Genomic DNA, 23,703 nt, shown 5'->3' on the forward strand with positions numbered 1-23,703 from the left:
TTCTTTGAGACACTAATGTGTGTGCGTGCATACATACACGCACACACATTAGCGCACCAGTATGTGGCACATAGCATGCACATGCTAATGAATTTTCAGGAGAAAGCAAAACACATCGACTGTCATCATTGTGAAGCCTTTGAAGAGAAAAATCAATAAATATAGACTTACTCTTTACAAGATGTGGTCACACATTGCATGAAAAGGTGAAATGTACTAGCATGCTAATTATATTCTGTGTGAGTCACAGTGAAGCTGCCTTTTCTGAGGCACTGACTGACTAATGAATACCAGCCTTGGTGGGGGACCTGGCAACTCTCAAACAAATGACTTCATTATCGGTGCTTGATATTCAGGAAGCAAGCCTCGCTGTGGCAGAGGTTCTTAGTTTTGGGATTTGCATCTAACATCTTCCACTTTCCACGTGTCCATCTGAGATTAATCGGAGACAAAATTAAGAAAAAAATGGTTTTAAGCAGCTGACGGGATGATGTTGAACTAATGCTGAGATCAGTGAACATTTTCGAAAGCAAACAAAAGAGTTTGCCTGTAAGCAACCCTGGTGCTGATTTGGGGTTGAAGATACATCAAGCAACACACAGCGGGTTAAGATGTTCTTTTCAAAACCCAGACGTCAGCTTTGCATTTCAGAGAGAATGGGATACCAGTATTCCCTCTAGCACAAGATCAGAACCATGACTTTCTACGAACTGCAACAAGCCCCATCCTTCTTTGCCAGGAATTTGGTTGATATAAAGGCAGAAGAGGCGTAAGGAAAAATCATGACTAATTTATCCAATTCTGTTGATAGCAACCTACACTGGCATCCTTTCTGCCGCCTTAATGTCTAAGCAGAATACATAACTTACAATATATCAGAACATGTCCATGTATCTCTTTGGAGAGCGTGTTGTTTTGAACAAAAAGACGCCGTGAGAGAAAGAAGATGGATTCTTTTAATAAAGATTATAACAAAACATAACTCCGAGCAACCAACCAAAGCTGAAATGGCATGTTTATTTAGCCTCTGCGGACTTCACTCCAGCACTTCCTGGATGTCTCTTCGTTTGTCTTTTTATCTGCTCATATGCATCCTCTATTATTTTGCGTCTCGCACCTCCCTGCCTGCATTGGCATTTGACATTCAAAAGCCTGCTTCCCTTTTACCCTTCTGAATAATTGAAATTAATCAGTTTTTCTTTTTTCCAAACCACATGAAGAATCTTCTTACCCGGTCCTTGAGGCGAATCGGATTGTCAAACTTGTGAAAGTGCAAACACTGTGGTTGAAGTGGTGGTGTGTGTGGGGTGGGGGTGGGGGGGGGGGGGGGGGGGGTCCCTCCCGAGGTTCATTGATTGTCCTATGCCACTGTCTCAGCTGCAGATAAATCAGCTTTTAAGCCCTACATCACTGACATCAGCAGGACTCACTGGGTTCCAGACGGTGAATAACTAACATAGCGGATGAGCAAGAGACCATGATACAGTAGATCTTGGGCAATGCTGTGCATATTTGACGCGTTCAGTGTCTGCTGTTGCACATTTAAATGTTTCTTTCCTGTTTGTTTTCCCTGCGGTTATCCCCCGATTTCTTAAAGCCATCATTTAAATTCCATGTGTTTATAATTTGTCATTCAGTCTCGCGTCTCTGTCGTTGTGTGTCACCGGCTCCCACTGTGGCAAACCACATAGACATGAGGATTCCTGCTTTCCCTGGGGACGAATGTAATTTAATTATAATCAAACAGCTAGCAGGGGAGGCCGTTTGTGTTTAAGTCACTAATGGATACATATTGCTTACTCCAGTCAAACATTTTCAGAGTGGAAAAGCATATCTGCATCTCAAAAGCACTAGCCAAGCAACTACGTGTGTAAGAGAGGACTGTGCACGTCCATGCGTGTGATTATTTATATAGCATTTCATATATATGCATGGCTTTAACCATAGTCCTGCAGAAGTTGGAAGTTATGACATGCTTGAAAGGATTTCAATTGTGTGTACTTAAGGACCATATATTCATGCAATACATATTAATTCATATATCCACAAGCCTAAGTAGATCTGTAGATTTGTGTTAGGCACAATATGTTTAACGACATACAGTACTTGGGCAGCAGATAAAATCCCATTACTACAGAAAGGGATGTGTTTGTCTGTCTCTGGACAGCCTTTGTGTGTCTGGTGATTCTGCATATGAGCATTCAATTATTATTCAAACTGGCACCGACATCAATTGCAACACTGCGAATTAATGGAGAAGGAGAAAACTTTTTTTGAAATGCAACACACCTATACTAAAATGTAGCACATTACAAACTCAATTGCCTCATGCCTTCAAATTATGATAGCGAGTATGACTATCAGCAGAGTGTTCAGGTGTTCAAGCAAGATGTATCATATTACTGACAGCTGGTCTCACCTAACTAGCCACTTCCTTCCACCACCTTTGCAGAACATTTACAAACAGGCATTATTTGGATAAAGTCACCAAGTATTTAAAATCATTTTGATTAGCCTCACTCAAAATGTCACATTACTGACAATCTGTCTCAAGTCCTTTAGACTATTAAGGCCAGTTAAGTATTTAAAGTTAGCTCATGTTGCATTATTCTTGCTAATACCTAAACATCCACATACAATGCCGTTTGAACACACTGCCCAATTTGACGTCAAACCACATATAAAACCAACCTTAATTTGACCAGCTACATTTCAGCATGGTAACATACAGTACAGTATGATCTGCATGCCTGCAAGACTCACTTACTTGCATATACCTTCCAATAATTCCCCTCTATGTTTAAAAAACTAGAAGTGTTTTTTTTTTACAGGATAGTTCATAGTGAAGTTTAGATTTGGAAGGTTTTTAGAGCACAACAGATCTGAGGTCAGCAGCTCCAAGGTGCTCTGTTTCTGTCGGGAGGGTGAATGGTTGAGCTATGCCCCTCGGTACATCCAGTGAAGTGGAAAGGAAGCTTGGAAATAAGCAGCCAGCCCATTAGAGGTCAGTTCCCGCTAATAATAATCCCTGGAATTCAACTTGGATCTTAAACTGGTAGCTAGAAGTCACCTCAAATATATTATCTCAACAAAGGCGAATTAAAGCAGGCCAACATAATAATAACAATATTTAGATTTTTTTTTTTTATTCCTGGATTTCTGTCAATGTTTTCTCTTCGATCATTTTCCTCGCTAATATCATCAGTTCGCATGCTCTTTAGGTGTAATTGCTTTGGCTAATCACATCAATACTTTTGTTTTGAATAAAAACATAATAAGTGGTTTTCCAGTGTTGGATTAAAATTGTGTATATTGTTATGAGGCAGATTAATCTATTAATGTGACCGTACCACAAAGTCTGTAAATACTGGCTTAAATTACTATTTCAGCACCATTTGACTTCTCATATTTAGATAAAGGGCTAATTACGGCTACAGGATGAACTGAATAGTGTCATCTGTTCTGAGTTATTACTGTAAATGTATTTCACAGTGTGAAGCGATGACAGTATGGCTTGCACTGCATGCAGCAAAGTACATGGGGAGAAATGACAGTCTGGTCCCTGTTGTAAAGACGTTTTGAGCCAAAGCGTGGTGAGGCTTTCAGGAGAATTTGGGGTAAGAAAGGGACTATTTCTGCCCAAAAAGCTCAAATATGGACTTGTTATGTTCAACATACTTGTATTGAGACAAAATGTATATAAAGTTGTAGAAAAAGTGGTTTCAAAATATTATTTAAATTCTCAAATAGCTCTCGAACATCCCCTAAAATGGCATTTTTCTCTTGTCAAATTTAGCATTTAAAATAGGGATTTTATTTACTTTTGTTGGTATTATTCTATTGATATATGTCTCTTGTAATCGTAAATCAATTTTTTAAATCATCATAAACACATTTTAAGTAACAAATTTTGCACAGAAGGTGTGTCCCTCAACATGTGTTCAACCCTGTTGCCCAAACCTTTTTAGATTGGCAGAGGAAGTGAAAAAACTGTAAGTCAGATGAAACAGTGGAAGTGACACCAGCAAGCCAAGTGCTAGTGCCATGGGTAGACCAAAACTAAGTCCTCTCTTTTATTTTTCATATGTTTACAATCTTTTCATCTTAAAAGAGTGTGGCACTCTGACCCACTCAACCCTGTTACTCATATTATCAGAATAAAGCATATTCCTTTCAAAGTTGTCTTTCTTTCATTAGATATCCAAGTTTCTCCTTGCCTTGAAAGTAGCATTACATGCTACATCTAGCAATAATTCCTGAGATTAAAGCTCAAATTAGTATTGATTTTCAACCCTGTTACTATAATTAGAGTAACAGGGGTAATTCTTCATGGGAAAATATACATTCGATGCCTTAGCTGGGCAAATCACTTTTTTTTATGGTTTATTATCTGTTTTTCCTAAATACATTAAAAAAAATTATAAAATAAAAGTTTAATTTTTCAAAAATGTTGGTCTCTAAATTCTCCTCCAATTCTGGAATGACCCATACAGTATATTATTTCTATACAAGTATGTATCTATATCTTTACTTTGATTTTACCTCAGAAACTGGAGGTAGTTTACTGAACTAAATATGATCTCCTCAACATGGATCTCTCCCAGAGGAAAAAGGAGCCACCAGTGACCACACCAGGCCCTCTTCTTCTGTTTCATTTGCCCTGTTGGTGTATCATGTTCTCTTTTATCTTCAAAGAAACGAGAGATATCAAAAGAGCGGCATGAGGGAGCGGGGAAATGTCAAGCTTTTGTTCAAGGCGGATGCCTCAGTTTTGGAAGAAAATGTAAGCCCTGGCCTTTTGACACCCACACTGATATTGTGTAATCAGATTCCAATGTCCACTCCACAGTGAACACCTCCTCAAATGAATGAACGACACTTTTCACCCAACATTTTTGATTACCTCCCCTGTGGCTAACATTGATGTCGTAGAGCCACCCACCTCGCAGCTACCGACGTGTTTGTGCTCTGATCCCGTAGTGTGAGCAGCAGCAAACACGTACTCACACACATGCTTTCAACCCGGTCTGAGCCGGTGAGATAAAGCTATCTAATTATATTCCTCATTTGCAGCCCTGATCCATAGAATAGATCTTCCACATCCGCTAACATCGTTCTTTAGCAGCACGCAGGCATCGATCTTGCTCTGTGTTGACAGTTGGAGCTTATACAAACCCAATACATATCATCTCAAGATAAACATGCACGTAAAAATGATCTTCTATGAACTTGTATCACATACAAGTGCTGTCTCTAATTTCTGACAATCCTGTGAAAGAAGGGCTTTAGACACATGTTTCTTAAATTGTGTGCAGCATTGATTCTGCAGCAGTTGCAGCCTCCAGCATCCTCTCGTAGCATACCAAGACGCCATCTGGCAAAGTCTCATTAATATGCTAATTCTTTTTAATAAGAGACAGGTAATAAACTGCAATTATGTATCGTCAGAGAGATGGCAGAGAGCGAGAGTTTGGGGGAAGTTGGCGGAGAAGCGAGTTGTCTCACTAATCAAGAAGCTGCCTCACTTGCCACCCCCTCAAACCCACATTCTTAACCTTAACCACGAGACATGATTAATGTTTGATTGAACGACTTTTTAAAAAATAATTTAAGAAGGATGAGATGGAAAAATATGTAGGTGGTTGAACGAGATTATTTCGGTTTGTTTGTTCATTTGGCATTTCACCCAAAGAACACCTAAATTGTGATCTTCTAATGTGAACATAATCAAGTCTCCTGATTGAGGCACATTTTTGATGTCAACGCGTGATTAAGTTGATAGGTGTATGATTTGTGAAAATGTTGAAACTCGAAATCTCTGAGTGATAGTGGGAAGAGCCGATCGAAGTTACATCGGTCAGTCACAACAATTCTTATATCCAGTCCTCCGCTAATTCAAGCGTAATCAGCTGAGTCTATCAAGACACAAATAGAAGATGAACAAAAACATATTAAACAGAATTATAACAAAGGAAAAGGAAATCAGAATCATAGTGCTTCATCCTATGAAATTGGGTTTTGTAACATTTCCTCAAAATACAATAAATATGTGCCAATCAAAGTTACATCGGTCAGTCATAACAATTCTTATGTCCAGTCCTTGTCCCTTTTAATACAGACAAGACCTCAAGATAAAACGTATCACTCCACAGGGCCTTACATTGTCTTGGTTCTTCATATATCTCCATCCTCTTACAGCCTTATACCAATTATAGGCCACTCAGATCATTTGGCTAGGGTCTCTTATTCATAGCGCTCACCGTCCAATAATCCAAGCTCAATGCAAGATGAAAAAAACATATTAAACAGAAAAATAACAAAGGAAAATGAAATCAGAATCATAGTACTTCATCCTGGGGGAAATTGGGTTTTGTGACATTTGCTCGGTTTCCAAAATACAAAAAGTAAATGACAAATAAACAAAAATACTATAAAAATAATGGCACAAACGTACTGTAAGAGTGTCTAATAAAAGATAAAATAAAATAAAATGTACTTAAAACTAATGCTGTCAAAATTATCGCGTTAACGGCGGTAATTAATTTTTTGAATTAATTGCGTTAAAATATTTAACGCATTTAACGCATGTGCAGAATGGCCCGCCCCATACATCCCACCAGCGGCAGCGCTGGGGTAGGCTACAGCCATACCAAGAAATGGCTTAGCCCAACCTTAGCCCCACTATGAAAAATTATGTTAAAGTAAGCAAAATAAAGTCCGCCAACTCGCGCGGAGTAAATTGCACAGACAGCAGTTAGTAAGATTGATTGTCTGGAAATACTGAAGACTAGAAACGGTTTTGAAAACTTGTGTCACGTAGTGATCGTCTTCTCAATAGAACATCTTTGATAATGTCTTCTGGCCAATCAGAATCAAGATAACGGCGTGGTGTTGTTGCAGGAAGTCCCGACGGAGAATACTTTTGCTGTAGTACATCTCTATATACATCGATACAACATTACGTGTTGATATAAATTAACACGTAATGAAATAAGACCCCACGGTTTGATGATTGATAGGTGTGTGGGCTGTCTTTCATGTTGACACACAGAACAATGTTATAATAAACATACATACTGTATCATCTTTTCATTCCCACAACAATATACATAAAGAAATGGCATATTCTGGAATAGTTCAAATGGTGATTAATCATGATTAATTAATTTTTAAGCTGTGATTAATCTGATTAAAAATGTTAATCGTTTGACAGCCCTACTTAAAACACATGAACAGTCAGTGCACTACACTATAGACGTTTATTATTAAAACATATACAGTTGTGTATAAATGTTATTAGGATATTAATGCTGTTTAAACCTTTACATAATTAGGTGATAACATTAAAATATGCTTAACACAATTGCTCCAAAGTGATATTATTGTACAGCAATGACAGTAAATGTAAAGCATTGGCTCTGGACTATTTTATCTGTAATTTAGTTACGCTCCTCAGGACCAAAGAGGAAATACACTTGAGGGACAGAATTGGGTCATGTGTGACATCTTGTCTTCATATTAGTGCTGTCACCTGGTGTGAACAGCCTCCAGAGCAGATGGCAGCAGACCAGTCGTTTAGGCTGAGCTGCCCTTGTCAGACGAGATCTTGTAGACTGACGGAGGTTTAAAACACGCTGCCTCCGAGTGCAAACCTGCAGCTCAACATGAAAATCATTTAACTCCAGTAAAGATTTCATTTAGACAGTAATTAGACTTAGTTGACTTTTGATTGTGTTCTGGTTTTACGTTTCAGTATTTGTAAGAAACTGTGACTGAAAGATTATTGCTTTCGTTTGACTTTTTTAACGGTTATTTCATTATTTTTTTGTTGTGTTGTTATTTTTCTGTAAGAAGGGGCAGGTAAAATAAGATGTTCTTCTCCCTGCTCCTTTCCACCATGCGCTATAAAAAAGAAAACAGTATACGTGTACATATTTTGTTTTAAAATAACTGCCATGTGTGGAATAAACACATTTAATCAAACACAATATATGCAATATTCCTATGGGAGAAACCTTCTTTGAGTGTGCATTTACAGTTACAAAATGAATAACAAAAAACTGCAAAACAATACAACATAAACAGCGTCCCTGTTTGGGTTTCATATTTACAGAGAGCTGCGGCTTTATGTTTACGTTTTATTTGCCAACCGTTTGGTTCGGGGGTCAAATCTGCTGCAAGCAAATTGATTGAGGTGATACACTGCGACAAGTGTGTTATCTCCCCACAATGGCATTTTTCTCTTTCCATCTGTGTAGTGCTGATTACGCTCCAAAGAACTGCTGCAGCTCTCTCCAGCAACGTTTATCTCCACGGGAGAAATCAAGCCAGCCATAAATCAACAATGTCTTGATCCAGAATGAGGTCTGGGCCCCCGCTCATGACCTTCGTTCCATCCTGCCGTGTCCTTGTGTAGATTGTACCGAGGGATGAGGCATATCTGGCTGCAATGCAATCTTCCCCAGGAGTTTCCAAATGGCTAAAACAATTCAGGTGTTACTGCTTGGACCAGGAGAGCAATTAGGATATAATGTGCCACTAAAACTCTGTTGAGCAAAATTGTCATATGACCTGAAACTGAAAATGAATTATTTATGTTTCAATTCTCTTTTCTTTTCCAGGCCCACCTACTATATCCAGTACACAGACTCAGCAAGCGCTACATGGAGAAAAAGGACAAATCAAATGTTTCATTCGAAGTACACCTCCTCCGGACCGCATCGTAAGTACATCTGGACGATTTATTTACATGTATCTCATCATTGCTGTAATTATGATGGGATATGTCATGGATCGATGCTACCTGAACAATGCAAGTGAGACAATCCCTCTCTCATATCTGCGTTTGAAACATAATGCCTGAGTGCACAACTGATCTGTTAACTACACCTGGGCAGCATGCATGAGTAAAGATAAGAATGTCATAACTGCATCATTTGTGTTCATATGAAAAGGTGGGCATTCAATTATAGTTTGAACTACCAATTTCTCATTTGATGCACAATTATGCTCTGTTAGCACTGATCCCATTAAGATTGATGGACTTTATTTAAACAGCCTATACTCTCAGAGCTCACGTTGCGCTTATTATTCATTTGTGTGTTTACATGTGGTTAATTGCCATACTTTGTCATCTAATGTGTGTTTTTATCTTATTGATGTACAACCAGCAACATCATTAATATCAGGTTTACTTTCCTGGGGTCTAAAAATGAATATCCTGTATTCAAAACAGTTTATTATAGTAACAATACAGATTTCTTTTATTTTGCTTAATGCATTAACACTAATTAACATTTTAGACCTCAGATGTCAAGTCTATTCAATTTATAGGGCCATACATCTCACACTTGTCTCATAGGGCTTTACTGTGAATTACTTGTATCAAACATTATCCTGTCAACGTAGAGCCTGATATAAAGGAAAATCCACAACATATGATTAAAACAAAGAAAAGGAAAATCTTGATTTTCGTCATTCAAACACACAATTTGTAAAGATGTAACACTGCATTTCACAACTCCATCCAGCCACCCATCCATGAGTGCAAGCTAGGAGTACAACGTTTTGTTAATCCTCTGAGTACCAAAAGTATTTCACACTTTTTAAGAAGCATAGAAAATGTGTTAATTGGACACTAGCAAAAATGAATAATGTAGTTCTCATAAAAACAGTTACATCAAGGTTGTTGAAGTCCTAAAGCACCCAGAAAATGGTATGTGTTACATTATCATCACAACGCATAAATAAGTCCATTATATGCAAATATCTATTGTTGTCCTACATCATCCCACTTCACTTCAGCCAGTCATATCAGATCCATCTTGCCTTGAACCTTGAAAAAATCCGAGCCCACTCAGTTTTTGTTTTGCTATAATTTCACATTAACACATTTATTCAAGATATACTGTTTGACTTTCTGTATCTCAGATAGAACATTCATTATCATTAATGCATTGTACAATGACACATTGTAATGTAAGTGTGGGCGAAACTTCTGAAGCACTTGGAGTCAGGACTCAGATAGACACGAGGAGAGCCGGAGATTTGATGGCAAACACTGACGGTTTATTTGAAGCTTCAGCCGGAGAATTCACAAGACATGTCACGAGCCACGGTTTGACCACACGGTTAAAATGCCACAATCAATTCTGAAGAACTCTTCTGTCGTTCCAGGTTTTAACTAGTTCTGAGTGTAATAATCAACATTCTTCATCAGCGAGACAAATATGGACCCTGAATCTAACTAGAGCTCTCGTCCATAGAAAAGAATGTGAACCAGGGAACCTACTTTCCTAAAAAGAAGGGCTTCTAGAGTAGATGTCCCTGAACAATAAACATCTCATGTCAGCTTGTGCTCGTTCATAAGCTGGCAACATCAATGCGCCCAAGCTGCCCCTCCTTAAGAGAGACAGCAGCAATACCCAAGGCCGTAGACCTATGCCATGGGAAAGGAGACAGTGAAAGGAGAAAATGATGAACTGTGTCAAAGGTTGAATACTTAAGCAAATTATTCCCCAACAGTAAGAACATTGACAGTATATTTGTTATAATGCAATCAAATGTTCATGCAATGCAATACATATGCCAATGTGTCAGTATATATCAGGAATGCTCTTCCATCAATTAAGAAATGGATTTATTCTTAGCTTGTACACTTTATTTGTATTGTAAAACATTCCTAATCTTGCCCTTTTTCTTCATTAACTGCTTACAACATAATGCACAGTATCTACTTCCTGGACTTCTTGTTTCCTTATAGTTCAAAGCAATCACGGCTCTACAATCAGTAGGCCTACTTCCATTCTTCCAAAAGCCATATCCACCGTAATTCAGACACTGCGATGACAAGAGATTTGCCTACAGTAAAAACAATTTGCACTTATCCATTAAACATTAGCTCCGTCTAGAGATGCCAGAGACCATCTGAGCGAGCTGGCAGCTTGTCAAACAGAGATGAACAGCAGCAAATGGCCAGTTAACACAAACATGTTAACCATAACACAATAGATCACAAAAGTATTTTATTAATTTCCCTCGGATACTTCGTTGATTGACTAAGCTACAAAGACACAATGAGCCAATGGCATTGCATCGACCGGTAACCCATACCTTCTGGTACCAGACGTAACGATCCCATTGTTATCGTAGAGCGATACTTTCATTTTGTCCTGGTCATTTTGAGTTTCCATGGAGATGTGTATTTTTAGCGACAAAAAACTGCCATAGTGCAAGACTTTTTAAAGAACACAATAGGTGAAATCATATAATGATTGCAGGTTAGCACTTTCCCATTACACCCCTTCAAATAACAGCTCTGTGACACTTTGCAGCAGTGCTTTGAGCTAACATTCAGAGCTACAGCACTGTTTACCATGTGTGCAAACTTAGTCTTAGCATGTAATCACTCCAATATGTTTTCATATTAAGCATACAACTATTAGTTTGGTGATTGAATAAATTGTTTATGATACAATACCCACCTGCTGATTGTGTCAGATGAAACATTATCCATTAGTCAACTTTGTTTACTTCCGTAACATAGTGACATAACCATGTAACACAATTCTGATTGACTTTCACTCCAACGCAGTGTACTTGATAAGCGGCGGGACATCTCTAAGTGGTTGACTAATCACAACAAAGCCGGCCAGCAACTACGACATAAACATCATAACATTGCTCTAGCAGAGCCCCCCCAAATGACTCCTGTTGGAAGTTGCGCCCCCCCACACATAAGGGGGGACGCAACAGCGGTAATTAAAGTTTAAAAGTCTCAAAAATGCTACAACTAATGTCACAAACTGGATGAATGTGAACTATTTTGTTAAAGGAGGATGAAAGCGTAATTAAGTAGCACTATTGGAGTGACTCAATTCATTTGGATTCCCGCTGTATGAATAAATTAAAGGACGGCGCAAGTGGAAACAATTCACAAAGGGATTAAACTGTTTAAAACACATGCTCAAAGTAAGCCGGATTTTGCCGATGTGTTTATGTGGATTCGAAAATCTTAAATAATCTACAAAATGGAGGAAACCGATCTGATCGGAGCAACTGTGACAAATAATCCAACTGAAACCGGCACAGACAATGACTGTGTTTTAAAAATGTGCTTATCCAGAAATGCCTGGTTTGGACACTTTACGTGCAGAAGAAACATCTCTATTAAAGAAAGAATTCTACATTTCTGTCTTTGTATGCCTATAATAGCTACTAACTTCACACAAAAACAAACAAAAAAAAAGACTTAATATGATATTTGGCCTCAAATCATCTGAGGCCTGGCGCCCCCCCTGCGATCTTTGGTTGGGAACCACTGCTCTACAGCACCACTGATCATCACAAATGTCATGTCCTTCTTTTTTAGGCCTGGTCATGGAAGGAAACCGTATTGGAGTCGGGAACGTCCGGCCGTTACACCGTGGAAACCGTCACCACAGAAGAAGGAGTGATCTCCACGCTCACCATGAGTAACATCGTCCCGGCAGACTTCCAGACCATCTACAACTGCACCGCCTGGAACAGCTTCGGCTCAGACACTGAGATCATACGCCTTAAGGAACAAGGTGGGAGCCAAGGTTCGACAGGTTCCACCTTCCTCTTCTTCAAATCACTACTGTGGTTTTAGTGGTAGATGGTGACCACGCTGTAGTGTTTCGTGTGCATCACCGTGTCTGTGAGCTTGTGTGAGAATGTGCTTTTGTGGACATGTTTAAAAATAACCAATTTGCTAATCGAAAAGAATGTTGATAGAAAAGACAAAAAACACATTTTAGTTGTGTCTTAACCATTAAGATATATAATTTAGAGCAGTGGTTCTCAACTGGTGGGTCGCGACCCACTTTTACTTGGTCAATACATCGCGACCCAACATTTTGAAGCACTCAAATCTATTCAACAAAAAAACGTGCTGTAATATATACGTTTTTCAGCATACAATATTAATAAAAGTGAAGAACAGTGCATATATCCCTTATATCCCTTCACAGAACTTAAGTATGCTTTTAAAAAAGGTTTAATGAGATGATGGAATCAAAGCTGAACTATAAAAAGGCTCCCCCAGGAGATTTTTAGAAATACTAACATAAACTACGCATTCTGGTACACTCTGAAAAGAAAAGAAATACATTTATTACTACCCGACATATTAATAATATTTTCTGCCATTGTTTGTTTTTCACTTTGTTCTGACATCTTGCAAAGAAGAGTAAAGAGGAGATAGTCTGTGTGACTTACTTTAAAGTGTGGGTAAGGGTAGATAGCCCCCATTGTTCTGTGACCTATCAATCATCAAACCGGGGGTCATATTTCATTATGTGTTCATTTTTATCTGAAGTTGTACCCATGGATGTATACAAAAGAGTTCTACCGCAAAGTTATTCTCCGTGGGGACTTCCGGCAACATTCTTGATTCTGATTGGCCAGAAGACTCGAAAAAACATCAGCAAAGATATTTTATTGAGAAGATGATCACTACGTGACAGAAGTTTTTTTCAAAACCGTTTATGGTCTCCGGTACTTCCAGTCCAACGCCGACTACATGCACAGCGTTAGAAAATCAGGCCTTCAAAATAAAAGTTTGACTTTTTTCAAAAAAAAATCCTCACTCACACATCCGCGAGACCGCGACCCACTCGAAACGGTTGAGAACCACTGATTTAGAGTATATGCTATGCTAAAACGTTCTGTACATACAGTATAAACGTCAGTTGAGATTTTTTTCAAATTCCATAAAAATAAAATCAGAAATGTCATCAACTTTGAACTCCAAGATGGTTATTCACAGTTACCCTGCATAGCCTGAATCCTGATGCGTTTGATGTGCTCTAGGTGTAAATTCGTTTTCTGGTTTTACATCAAATGCAGCTCTATGGTAATTGCAAGTGCTGACCCTCAGCCAACACTGCCTGCTGAATGTAAAACACACTTTGCTTCCTGCTTGCTATATTTAAAAGAAGGAATTAAACCATTGTCTTGAAAATTAATACTTTCTGTCTGCTGACCTATTCCCCTGTACCATAGGGGAAGCTGTTTTCTATCCACTTATCGCAAATGATCAATTATAAGCTGTTTATGTGAAAGGGACATTGATTAATGAAGACATTAAATAGGCTTTAATGGTGTAGGAAGAGGACTTGGTTGTTTTGCATTTGTTTAAAATGCGAGAAGGTCATAAACGTGGGCTGGTAGCTCAGGTCATTAAAGTGTGCTTTAATGAGAGCTTGCAGTGCTCATAGTGTGCAATCTCTTCCTATCGCTAATGCACTGTAAAATCCTCGCAGAAACACACAAACATGATTATGCCTAAACGAATGCACGCCATCTTGTACTCAATGAAAAGAAAAGCCTCTGGTGAAAGTGTTCTATTAGCCTAAATGAGTGTAAATTAAAAGTTATTGGACAGTAGGATAATGAGACAATATTAGTAGGAAAATGCGTACCCGCACTCATAAGAAAAGATTTGATCATTCGTTTTCGTTTAAATTGCAGTACAGAACTTGTTTGTCTTTGGCACTGTGTCTGTGTATTTTCATTTCATAACCTAATTCCCTTAGACTAGAGCGATGAAATACAGCAAATGTTTTCTTAGTTCCTGTTTGTTGCAGGGACAGAAAAGAGACCAGGAGTATTTGTCCATGTGTGTGCTTCACCTCTGAAAAGTGACCTCTGTGCTGTTGTGTACTCTCTGTCATGTATTGAATTGAGTGTACATTCGAGATGTGTGTCGTAAGTTACGGTTGAAGGACATCTTTCCTTGTTTCTCTCCGCAGATTCTCTCCCTATGGCGGTTATCATCGGCATTGCAGTGGGAGCTTTTGTGGCCCTCATTGTCCTCATGGGCACCATCGGAGCATTCTGTTGCACTCGCTCCCAGAGAAGTACGTCTCCTCTCCCCCTGTTACATCCACTTAAGCATGCATGCCAAAGTACTGTATCGCCCCCAAAGCACACTTGAAAAAAAAAATGTCCATCTATTTAAATGTAGATATATTTGTTTCCATTCAAATGCTTGCAAGATTTCCTGAAAAAGATTTAGCTAGAACATAATGTCACACTGAATGCTAGATTATAAGACTTGTTGAGATGGACATCTTTTTGTGCTGTCCAGATTGTAATAAGGGCTCATTCCATGCAATCTCAGTCTGGCTGCACTCGCTTTTTTGAGGCTATTTACATCCTGCGCCATGTTCACTGCCACCCACCCATGTACCAAGTGACTCAGGTTAGAGGCAGTCAGCCACTGCCTCTAACCAAGAACAGATTTGTGCTACTGGTCCCTTCAGCATGTCTATTGTCTGTATACTACAGAGGAAGCGCACCTGGTTATGCCCTCACTGCCCGTCTCCATCTGTGCTCACCAGAGAGAACTTGCAAGCAAAGTTAAGACAGAAAGTAAGACTTTGTTATATGACAGTATCATCAGCATTGTCCCAAACAGAATGAGCCACCGTTGAAGGCTGTGTGAGATGTGTGCAGAAAATGATAATCTTGTGTTGGCACGAAACAAATGATTAATAAATGTTTTGTAATGTTGTTTTTTTGTTTGGGAATTGGGGGAGCGCTCACAAAGCAAACCCAGGGATCTGTGCTAAATTCTGTAATACTGCAAACTGCACTTAGGGGAAATTATAATGTCAACTAGTACAGAATGGTGTTTATCCAGCTTATTGAGATATACATGCGTTCTGTTTCTGCCAGATCTGAAAGGAGTCGTGTCTGCCAAAAACGACATCCGGGTGGAGATTGTCCACAAAGACCACAACGCGGCACGGGAAAACGAAGAACACACCTCCATGAAACAACTGATGGTGAGTGTGAGTGTCACAAATTTCTACTTTTCACTTCTAAAGGCTGTTTAACAAATGCAATCTTTAAAAGTTTGTATATTCTTACCATTCCCAAGCTGTCGGGTATATTTTAATTGGCGATCAATGTATTTGTATCGATATTTCCTGTGGAATACATATGTTTAATGAGAAATGAATGACCAGGATGTAAATATGTTCTTTTAGTCAAGGCATAGCGTCTATATTTATCACTATGATGCCACAAGTATTATGAACAGAACCGACCCCAATACATTGTAACTATGCAGATGCATACTGGGTAATCCTATAGTGGGTGTTCTTCTGTATCTACATGCCTTCTAGACACACAAAGAACTGTTTCCTCATTGGATCCGCACCAGTGTTTTGGTTATTATGAAACTTGCTCCAGGGCTCGGGCTATTTGTGGCGTGAGGTTTTACATTTTCTTTCAAAAACACCTAATACGTTTAGTACTTGGTTTTAGTTCAGGGAAATGAGCTTAGCTCACTCACAAATCTGCATTCTGTTAAGATAAATAAAATATATTCACGGATACATTATTAATTCTCCCTGCCAGCTCTGAGTGAAGGGGAAACATGTCTGACTGATATTCAAAGAATAACAAGAGATGAAAGTAAAATACTTCCGCCTCAGAATGTCTTTTCCCTCTGAGTGGAAGAGTTTGGGAAACTACACAGACTCTTTGTAAATACTTTTCTTGATTTCCTTGCAGGTTGAACGCGGAGAGTTCCAGCAGGAGTCTGTTCTGAAGCAGCTGGAGGTATTACAAGAGGAAGAGAAGGAGTATCAGCACATTAAGGTACGACTGGTGAATAACGACAGTATGAGGGCGGGTAAAAGGTGTTGAGGGGGAGAAGCCTTTAGGGTATGCTGGGTCTTTAACTCTGGGACCAAAATAGCAGAAAAGCGTTAATATCTCTCCTGCAAGATCATTCCAGAGGCGAAACGACTTCGATAGATGCCTGATTTGTATTAATGAGTCTCTCATCAAAGGTGGTTTGAAGAAATAGAAGGCTGGTGACCCTTAAGCAGTTTTTTAAGTATCTTCAAGTGTTACTTAAACCATAGAGAATTTATTAGGTACACTGATTTTGCTCTTTTATCAAATTTCTAAACCAAGGTGACTTATTATTCAATACTTCGAAATGTGTTCAAAGTGATCTTTAAAGCAACATCATGTTCCCATTATTGTGCTATCTGTCAGCTTAAAGCCATCGTGACCTGCAGACAGACTTTATGACACAGCCATTCAATCTCAGAAATGAAACATTATTAGAGTTTGTTTCAACTGTAATAATTATGCACACGACTCTTCACAATCCCAGTGCTGTAATATCAGTTCAGGATGACTGTAGGTATTTCAGGTGTGTTCGTGAAGTCTTATAACATCAATTTTCTTAAATGCTTTACATAGATTAAAAGTACACTATAGTAGTTTATGGTAAATTCTTTAATTTGCAACATATCATTTACGAAGCTGTAGAAAGCCAGCAAACGTATCACCTTCTTATCCAAATCCCACATCTCTATATCATCTCTTTGAGTCAACGTGATAAGCCTAATTATGGTGTCTTGACAACCAAAGCTAAATCACAAATTGTAATCACATCACCAATAGATACTCAGCATTTATATAGAATCTTGATATATGAGTCTGACCCAATGTTTTTGAGCGAAGCCAGGATTCAATTTTTGTAATCAAACTGACGTTAGTGCTGTACATAGTTGCCCGCCCATTTACACGGCCATGAACGGATCAGTCTGTACAGACAGGGCGCTTTTCTTTCAGTTCTCCCATCGCACTTGAAAGCACTTTTGTTCTTGTAACTCCTGCAATAAAGCATCAATATGCTACTTGGCAGATTATACATTCATCTCCCTTTTCAATGGCTGATATGCCGTCTGCAAGTGAAGGCCACCTTGTGTACTACAAGGCTCCATTGGTTGCACTGTGTGGTGGATTGTTTTGTGAATTTTCTTTATTGCGCTCCCTTTGTCAAAAGTAGAACAGTTTTTTTTCCAAAAACATCACTGGGGAAATAAACCCACTTCTGTAAAGTCACTGCCGTGTAAATAAATATTTACAATCACATATTATATTGTGCAAAAGTTTAATTTAAACAAACTGTTGTCACTAAATCCTCCAAAGAATCCTCCAAAGACAACTTGGTAACAGTCTCCCTGTACTTTCCCTTTTTTTCAATATGTACATAAAGATGCTGTTAACGTTATTCCAATATAAGTCGAAAGTGTTTACTAACCCTGAATAAAACCTCCCTCTGTGCTTTGCATGTATCGGTAAATCAAGCACAGCACATTATCTCAGCAGGTGTTTATTCCACCTTAAACCTGTATGCTTGTTGGCAAGACTGTAGATTAACTCCCACACTGACTTAAATCTAACAAACAGGATTTAACCATTCTGACTTTAAATGAGGGTGTCGGAGCCACATGTAAGGTCTCTATTTATTCTGTGTTTATTATTATGTATTTTTTGTCATTTTAAGTAGTGGGTGTGTTCGCTTGAGGTTGGGCGGTTATTGGTTGTCTGCTTTCACCTGTTTCTTGGCGTTGACAGAGAGGGAATGAGGCTGGGTGTAATATTTTTTTGTATTGGACCCATGTCAAGCCCCTTTTTTGGACTGCCTACAGCTGCCATCGAGGGAAAAGGTCCATTCAGACTCTTCAGTATAGGCTTATCAGTGCCACAGGAACAAATTCTGACCTGTTCATTTTTTATCCAAACCAATGTTGCCGTTGGCTCTCTGGAGTGTGCTTTTGTTCTGTTTGCCTGCTTAGCTTCTCCCTCCGGGGCCGGATTTTTTTGATCCAAGTCATTGACAGCGTGCAGTAGGCGAAAGCAGAGGAGGGACCGAGCGAGTGCGAAGGCCAGACGCAAACAATCTCCCTGTCTGCTGTCTGATAATGACAAGCATAACGACAATCCTCTCGGGCCGTCTCTCTCATTTCCCCTTTCCAGCAGTTTGCCTTTGGGATTTGCCACCATGCTCGCTATGCGTGACATTCATATACATTCACAGGAAAAAAACACACACACACACACACACTCGTACCCTAACTGGACCCTTAGCAACAGCAGTGTCTGCAGCCGAGCAGACAAACACGTCGCACAGCTGTAGCCTCAGAAGCCATTTCAGTGCAAACATGAAACGGCAGACACTACAATCCGTTTTGGTCCAATTAAAGCTGGTATGTGAGTGAACTTTGCAGTTACACGTTGGATGCCAAACTATGAATCATCAAGGCCCGCTTAATTAGCGGGAAACATGATTTTAAGGTTAGCGTGGGGGCTGACTAAATCCGTTTTTTCTCCTGATGTGCACGGCAGCCTGCTTATTTATTCTGAAATTTGAAAGGTAATGACTGCCAGTTTGACCTTGGCTCCTGTTGAGCACTGAGACAATTACAAGTAAATGCATATAAACAAAGGCATGGTTTTTTCTTTTCCCCTCTTTTTCCTATATTAAATTGCTAATATGGATTCAAAAATTCCATTAATAGGGACGCTGCAAGTCTGAAATGGTAGAGCTGGCGGCCCATTGGCTCCTCCCTGCTGAGACAGACGCATGTTTGAATCCAACCAGGGGTCCCTTTATGCGTTTCAGTCCTCCTTTCTCCCCCTCTCGCTAATAAAGGATACACTGGCTCCCGCAAAAAAATATGATTATTATAAGATTTCAGATTTGAAGGCTTTATATGCATCAAAGCTATAGCCTAGTGTTGTGGTGATCCAGCATAACACACAGGAAAGAATGAAACAGAGAGGAATCAATAAAACACAAACATAGAAATAGTAATGAGATTAATCATTTTTATTTAGTTGCGCACCATCAAATAACAATGGGGACACATTACCTGCTCTCAAGCAATCATACAGCAATGCTCCCACGAATACAAGAAACACAGGGGCAGATATACGTTTCCTAAATGACACACGAACATGTTCCCTAAACATGTTTAACGCACACACATTGTCAGGTCTCCTAAACTTGGACATGTTCCAGATGTCGAAAGGTCATCATCTCATGACCTCTTTTGGAGTCTTGCAGGATATGAATTATCCAATTAACAAACTATATATACGTCTGCACATGAACGCACATACATTTCTTTCATTAACTAACACTTAACACTACTATCTAAATGTAGCCTCTTTGCATTTCCTCTGAGCTTGGCGTCAGCTCACTTAACGTAATAATTAGCAAAGAGACGATTCTGTGGAAACTCTAATTCAATAACATACTGAGTTACTATGACTAGGTCCAAGATTGATATAACACTAGTTTTGGCAATATAAAACCACAGGCTCCTTTTACACTGCAACACAAAATATACTTAATTAAGACATCAAAATACATTAGAATAGTGCAAGAAGAAATGAACATTTATGGTGCAAGGGAAACAATAGAGTAGGGCTGATGTGGCTCAGTGGGTTAGTGCGCTAAGCGTCAGATCAGGGGAGCACCGGTACAATCCCTAGTGTCCACTTTGCTTTGGGTCAAGCGTATAATTAAACAATAGCTCACGACAGGCCGTGGCTATAAAAAAGCTATTGCTTTTATAAAACGGTTAACAAGTGTGGCAATATGAAAGAAAAATACACACTCTAATTTAAATAGTTTTTATTAGTAAATAATGATGTTCAAAATAAAATAGTCCCTCCGTTGCCTTCTGCACAAAACATAGTGCGACGTGGTTGCTATGCAACAACACTAACAGCTGGCGAACATATTAGACAGAGAGCGTTGATCCATTAATTGGCTGTTTATTTACATTAATGTGTGTTGCTGTTTATTGTGCACCCACTGAAAAACTGTCCACCATCAGTAGCATGGCTTACGAGGTCACTTGTATAGGTTGAGGTTGTTCTAGGCTGTTGCTTGGCGTGGCGAGAATATTGCTCCACTTTCTCCGGTCCCCGAGATTGGGCTTCCAGTAGCTCTGGAGAGAGCTTTCGCACCTGTGGCCACTAACGGTCATAATTTCTCTGCTTTGTTTCAAGACCCGCATCAGAAAGCTTTTGAACGGTGGTACTTTTCCAGTTGGTCTACCTGCTCTTCACGTAGCTCTGCATGCCGTCGTTTAGGTGCTTTTTTTTTCTGGAGATAGGCACTGCTAAATCCACTCCTCCATAGTAATACCCCCCCGGAGGTCGAAGTTAATCTTAAATGTTTCCATCTTATGCTTTGTAAGTTTGTTTCGTAACGGAAGAAATTTGAATATATTTATAAAACTGACAAGTCAAATCAAGCAATCTGATTGGTCAATAGTGTTTTTGCGGACCTCTTTGATTACAGATTAGAAAACATCGTTGCTTGCTTTAAAAGTAGCACAATTCATTATGTCAAACCTTGGAAAGTATCTAGATATCCCTGCCCTAATGCCAAAGGAACTGCACACTGAATATGTTTTGCCGTTTGATGTCTATGTCTGGACCGCTGCGTAAAAAGGAGGGCTTCTGCCCCGTTACTTCTCCGCTGCTTTCTTGTTCCAGTATGAAAAGCAAACCAGCCCAACGGTATACTGTTTTTCTCAGACATGTAGGGATACTGACTTGTTGTGAAAAGTAACTTACAATTCTACCCGTTGTATACGCTCAGTATATCACGGCTAAGAACCAATCACATTGCTTGATTTGACTTGTCCGTTTTATAATAAGTAACAATGTAATGTAAACCAGGATGAAATAAAAACAGAATGTAAAAGTATGTGGAATTAAGAAATACTTGTTTCTCTCCTGTGTTTCCAATAGGACCCCACAAACGGCTACTACAGCGTCAATACCTTTAAAGAGCACCACACACCCACCATCGCTGGGAATCAGGCCGCTGAGGTGAGGAACCCCACCAACACAGGGACCCTGGGAAAGCAGCGGGTACCAACGGGCATGTCCTTCACCAACATCTACTCCACCCTGGGAGCCGGACCCAACCGCCTCTACGACTACAGCCAGCGCTTCGTGCTGGGCATGGGCAGCAGCTCCATCGAGCTGTGCGAGCGGGAGTTCCAGCGCGCCTCGCTCAGCGACTCCAGCTCTTTTATCGACACGCAGTGTGACAGCAGCGTCAGCAGCTACAGTAAGCCGGACGCCTATGTGCAGTTCGACAAAGACAGCAAAGCGTCCGCCTCCTCCTCCTCCCACTACTCCCAGTCCTCCTCGCAGAACTCAGACCTCACCCGGCCGCTGCAGAAGCGCATGCAGACCCACGTCTGACCACCTGGGAGGGAGAGCGTTGGAACGGTGGTGTAAAAAGCAGCCGGGATTGTGAGACTGTGACAGAATCAGCTCCCAGGAGCCCCCCACAGCAACAATGTTACTGTTACCTCTGGACGCTTGAAGAAGCATGGGGCTGGCTGCCTTTAATACACTGTCTGACTTGTTCAGACTTCTCAGTGTCCCAAAAAGTGGATCAAGAAGCCTTATATTTCCCTCAAACTAAAACCATCAGCCACCTCTTTTTAGAACCCAATCAGAATTGTGCCACAGAGAGGTTATTCGCCAACACAAGTTATTTTTTGTAAATAATTTGGACATTCATTACTCAGTTTCTGCCGTGGAATTGTTAGCAGAGGGCAGAATTACTACACGGGCTTTGTGTGACAATCAGCCCCTCTGGCAAAGACCATTCTTGCCTTTTTGAAGATTGTCATTCAGAAAAACTCGAAATGTTATTATGAGTGTTGAAACACTCAGCACGAACGTCACGATAATGAGTGTGAGCCAATGTCCTGCTGCTCTCTTGTAGTTTGAAGCACAAAAATGAATGTGCATGTGGTTTTTAGTTGGTAATGCAATAACTCGTTCCTCTCCCCACCTTCTGTTCAAACACTATTTTAAGCTTGGCTCGTTAAAACTCGTCTCTTGTGTAGGTGGGAAAATGAAACGTTCTCCATGTGGCCACAGACGTCTTGGAACGTTTAAAAAAGGACTGCTCTTTGTCTCCGCGGCAGTATCTGGGCCACAGTGCTGGGCCGATAAAGAGGGGGCTGAGATCTCATTTTAAATCCCTGAGTCATTACTTTACTGTGACACAAAAAGAAAACCAGTGTATATACATGACTGTAATTTATTTTCTAGCGACTCTGATTTCCCTCATGGAGGACTTTAAATGAGACGGCCTCTTCTTGTCCACAACGACTTTGCCTTGAGGGTCCGTTTGATCTGTGTCAATACAAACTTTGACTAAGAGAGATAGACATCAGCTGTTCTGTTGACGGGGAGCTGCATCGTCCGAGGTGTTACCGCCTAATCCAGCTCCGAAGCCGGCAGGAAATCCCACAAACTGCAACATGAGTTGTTTTTGTGAGTTTCTCCCGCGAGCGCAGCGGATCATCAGCCATACTCTTGAGGGTACCTGTCGAATGAAATGTAAACATTATATTTTATCTGAGCTTCTTATCGTGTGGTTATCCCATTGCTATAGAGTCAATATCACTGTTGACACTGGAGCTTAGTGTACCCTGACTGTGAACCTACCTGTGATCGTGCCGGTCATCAGGGGACATATCGAGCACATTTAGAAAAACGTGTTTTATTTTGCTCTCTGCTGTTTATCTTTGGCTACTGTGGAGCTGATGGTGTCACACTGATTCTCTTCAGTGCATCCTTTTATTTTTTTATTTTTCTGTTCTGCACTGTACGTGACATATATGACATCTGATTTATTATTTAATCACTGACACTGTATTTGTTTTGGTTGAGAGTAGAGACAGCAGTGATTTAACTTGCAGCTACAAACGCTCATACTTTACGTAACATTTCAAAGTCAGCCAGTTGTCAGAAGTGTCGTAGTCATGCAGCGTGCATTTATTAATGGGAAAACAAAGTAATGATGGGGAGTGATGTTCT

General features: G+C 39.9%; 1 protein-coding gene across 1 annotated transcript in view; it reads left to right on the plus strand.

Moving 5' to 3' along the window:
• LOC307034948 (kin of IRRE-like protein 3) overlaps window positions 1-22,207 on the plus strand; it is a 154,770-nt gene extending 132,563 nt beyond the window's left edge. Inside the window, exons 7-14 of the mRNA XM_079673871.1 lie at window positions 7,523-7,593; window positions 8,622-8,722; window positions 12,371-12,569; window positions 14,775-14,882; window positions 15,313-15,396; window positions 15,703-15,812; window positions 16,546-16,632; window positions 21,607-22,207. Coding sequence (XP_079529997.1) covers window positions 7,523-7,593; window positions 8,622-8,722; window positions 12,371-12,569; window positions 14,775-14,882; window positions 15,313-15,396; window positions 15,703-15,812; window positions 16,546-16,632; window positions 21,607-22,068 — 1,222 coding nt within the window. The 3' untranslated portion in view covers window positions 22,069-22,207. The remainder of the gene's footprint in view (window positions 1-7,522; window positions 7,594-8,621; window positions 8,723-12,370; window positions 12,570-14,774; window positions 14,883-15,312; window positions 15,397-15,702; window positions 15,813-16,545; window positions 16,633-21,606) is intronic.
• Window positions 22,208-23,703: the final 1,496 nt, after the last annotated feature.

The sequence above is a fragment of the Notothenia rossii genome (genome assembly GCF_949606895.1).
Source record: "Notothenia rossii genome assembly, chromosome: 4".
In the NCBI taxonomy this organism is placed as follows: domain Eukaryota; kingdom Metazoa; phylum Chordata; class Actinopteri; order Perciformes; family Nototheniidae; genus Notothenia; species Notothenia rossii.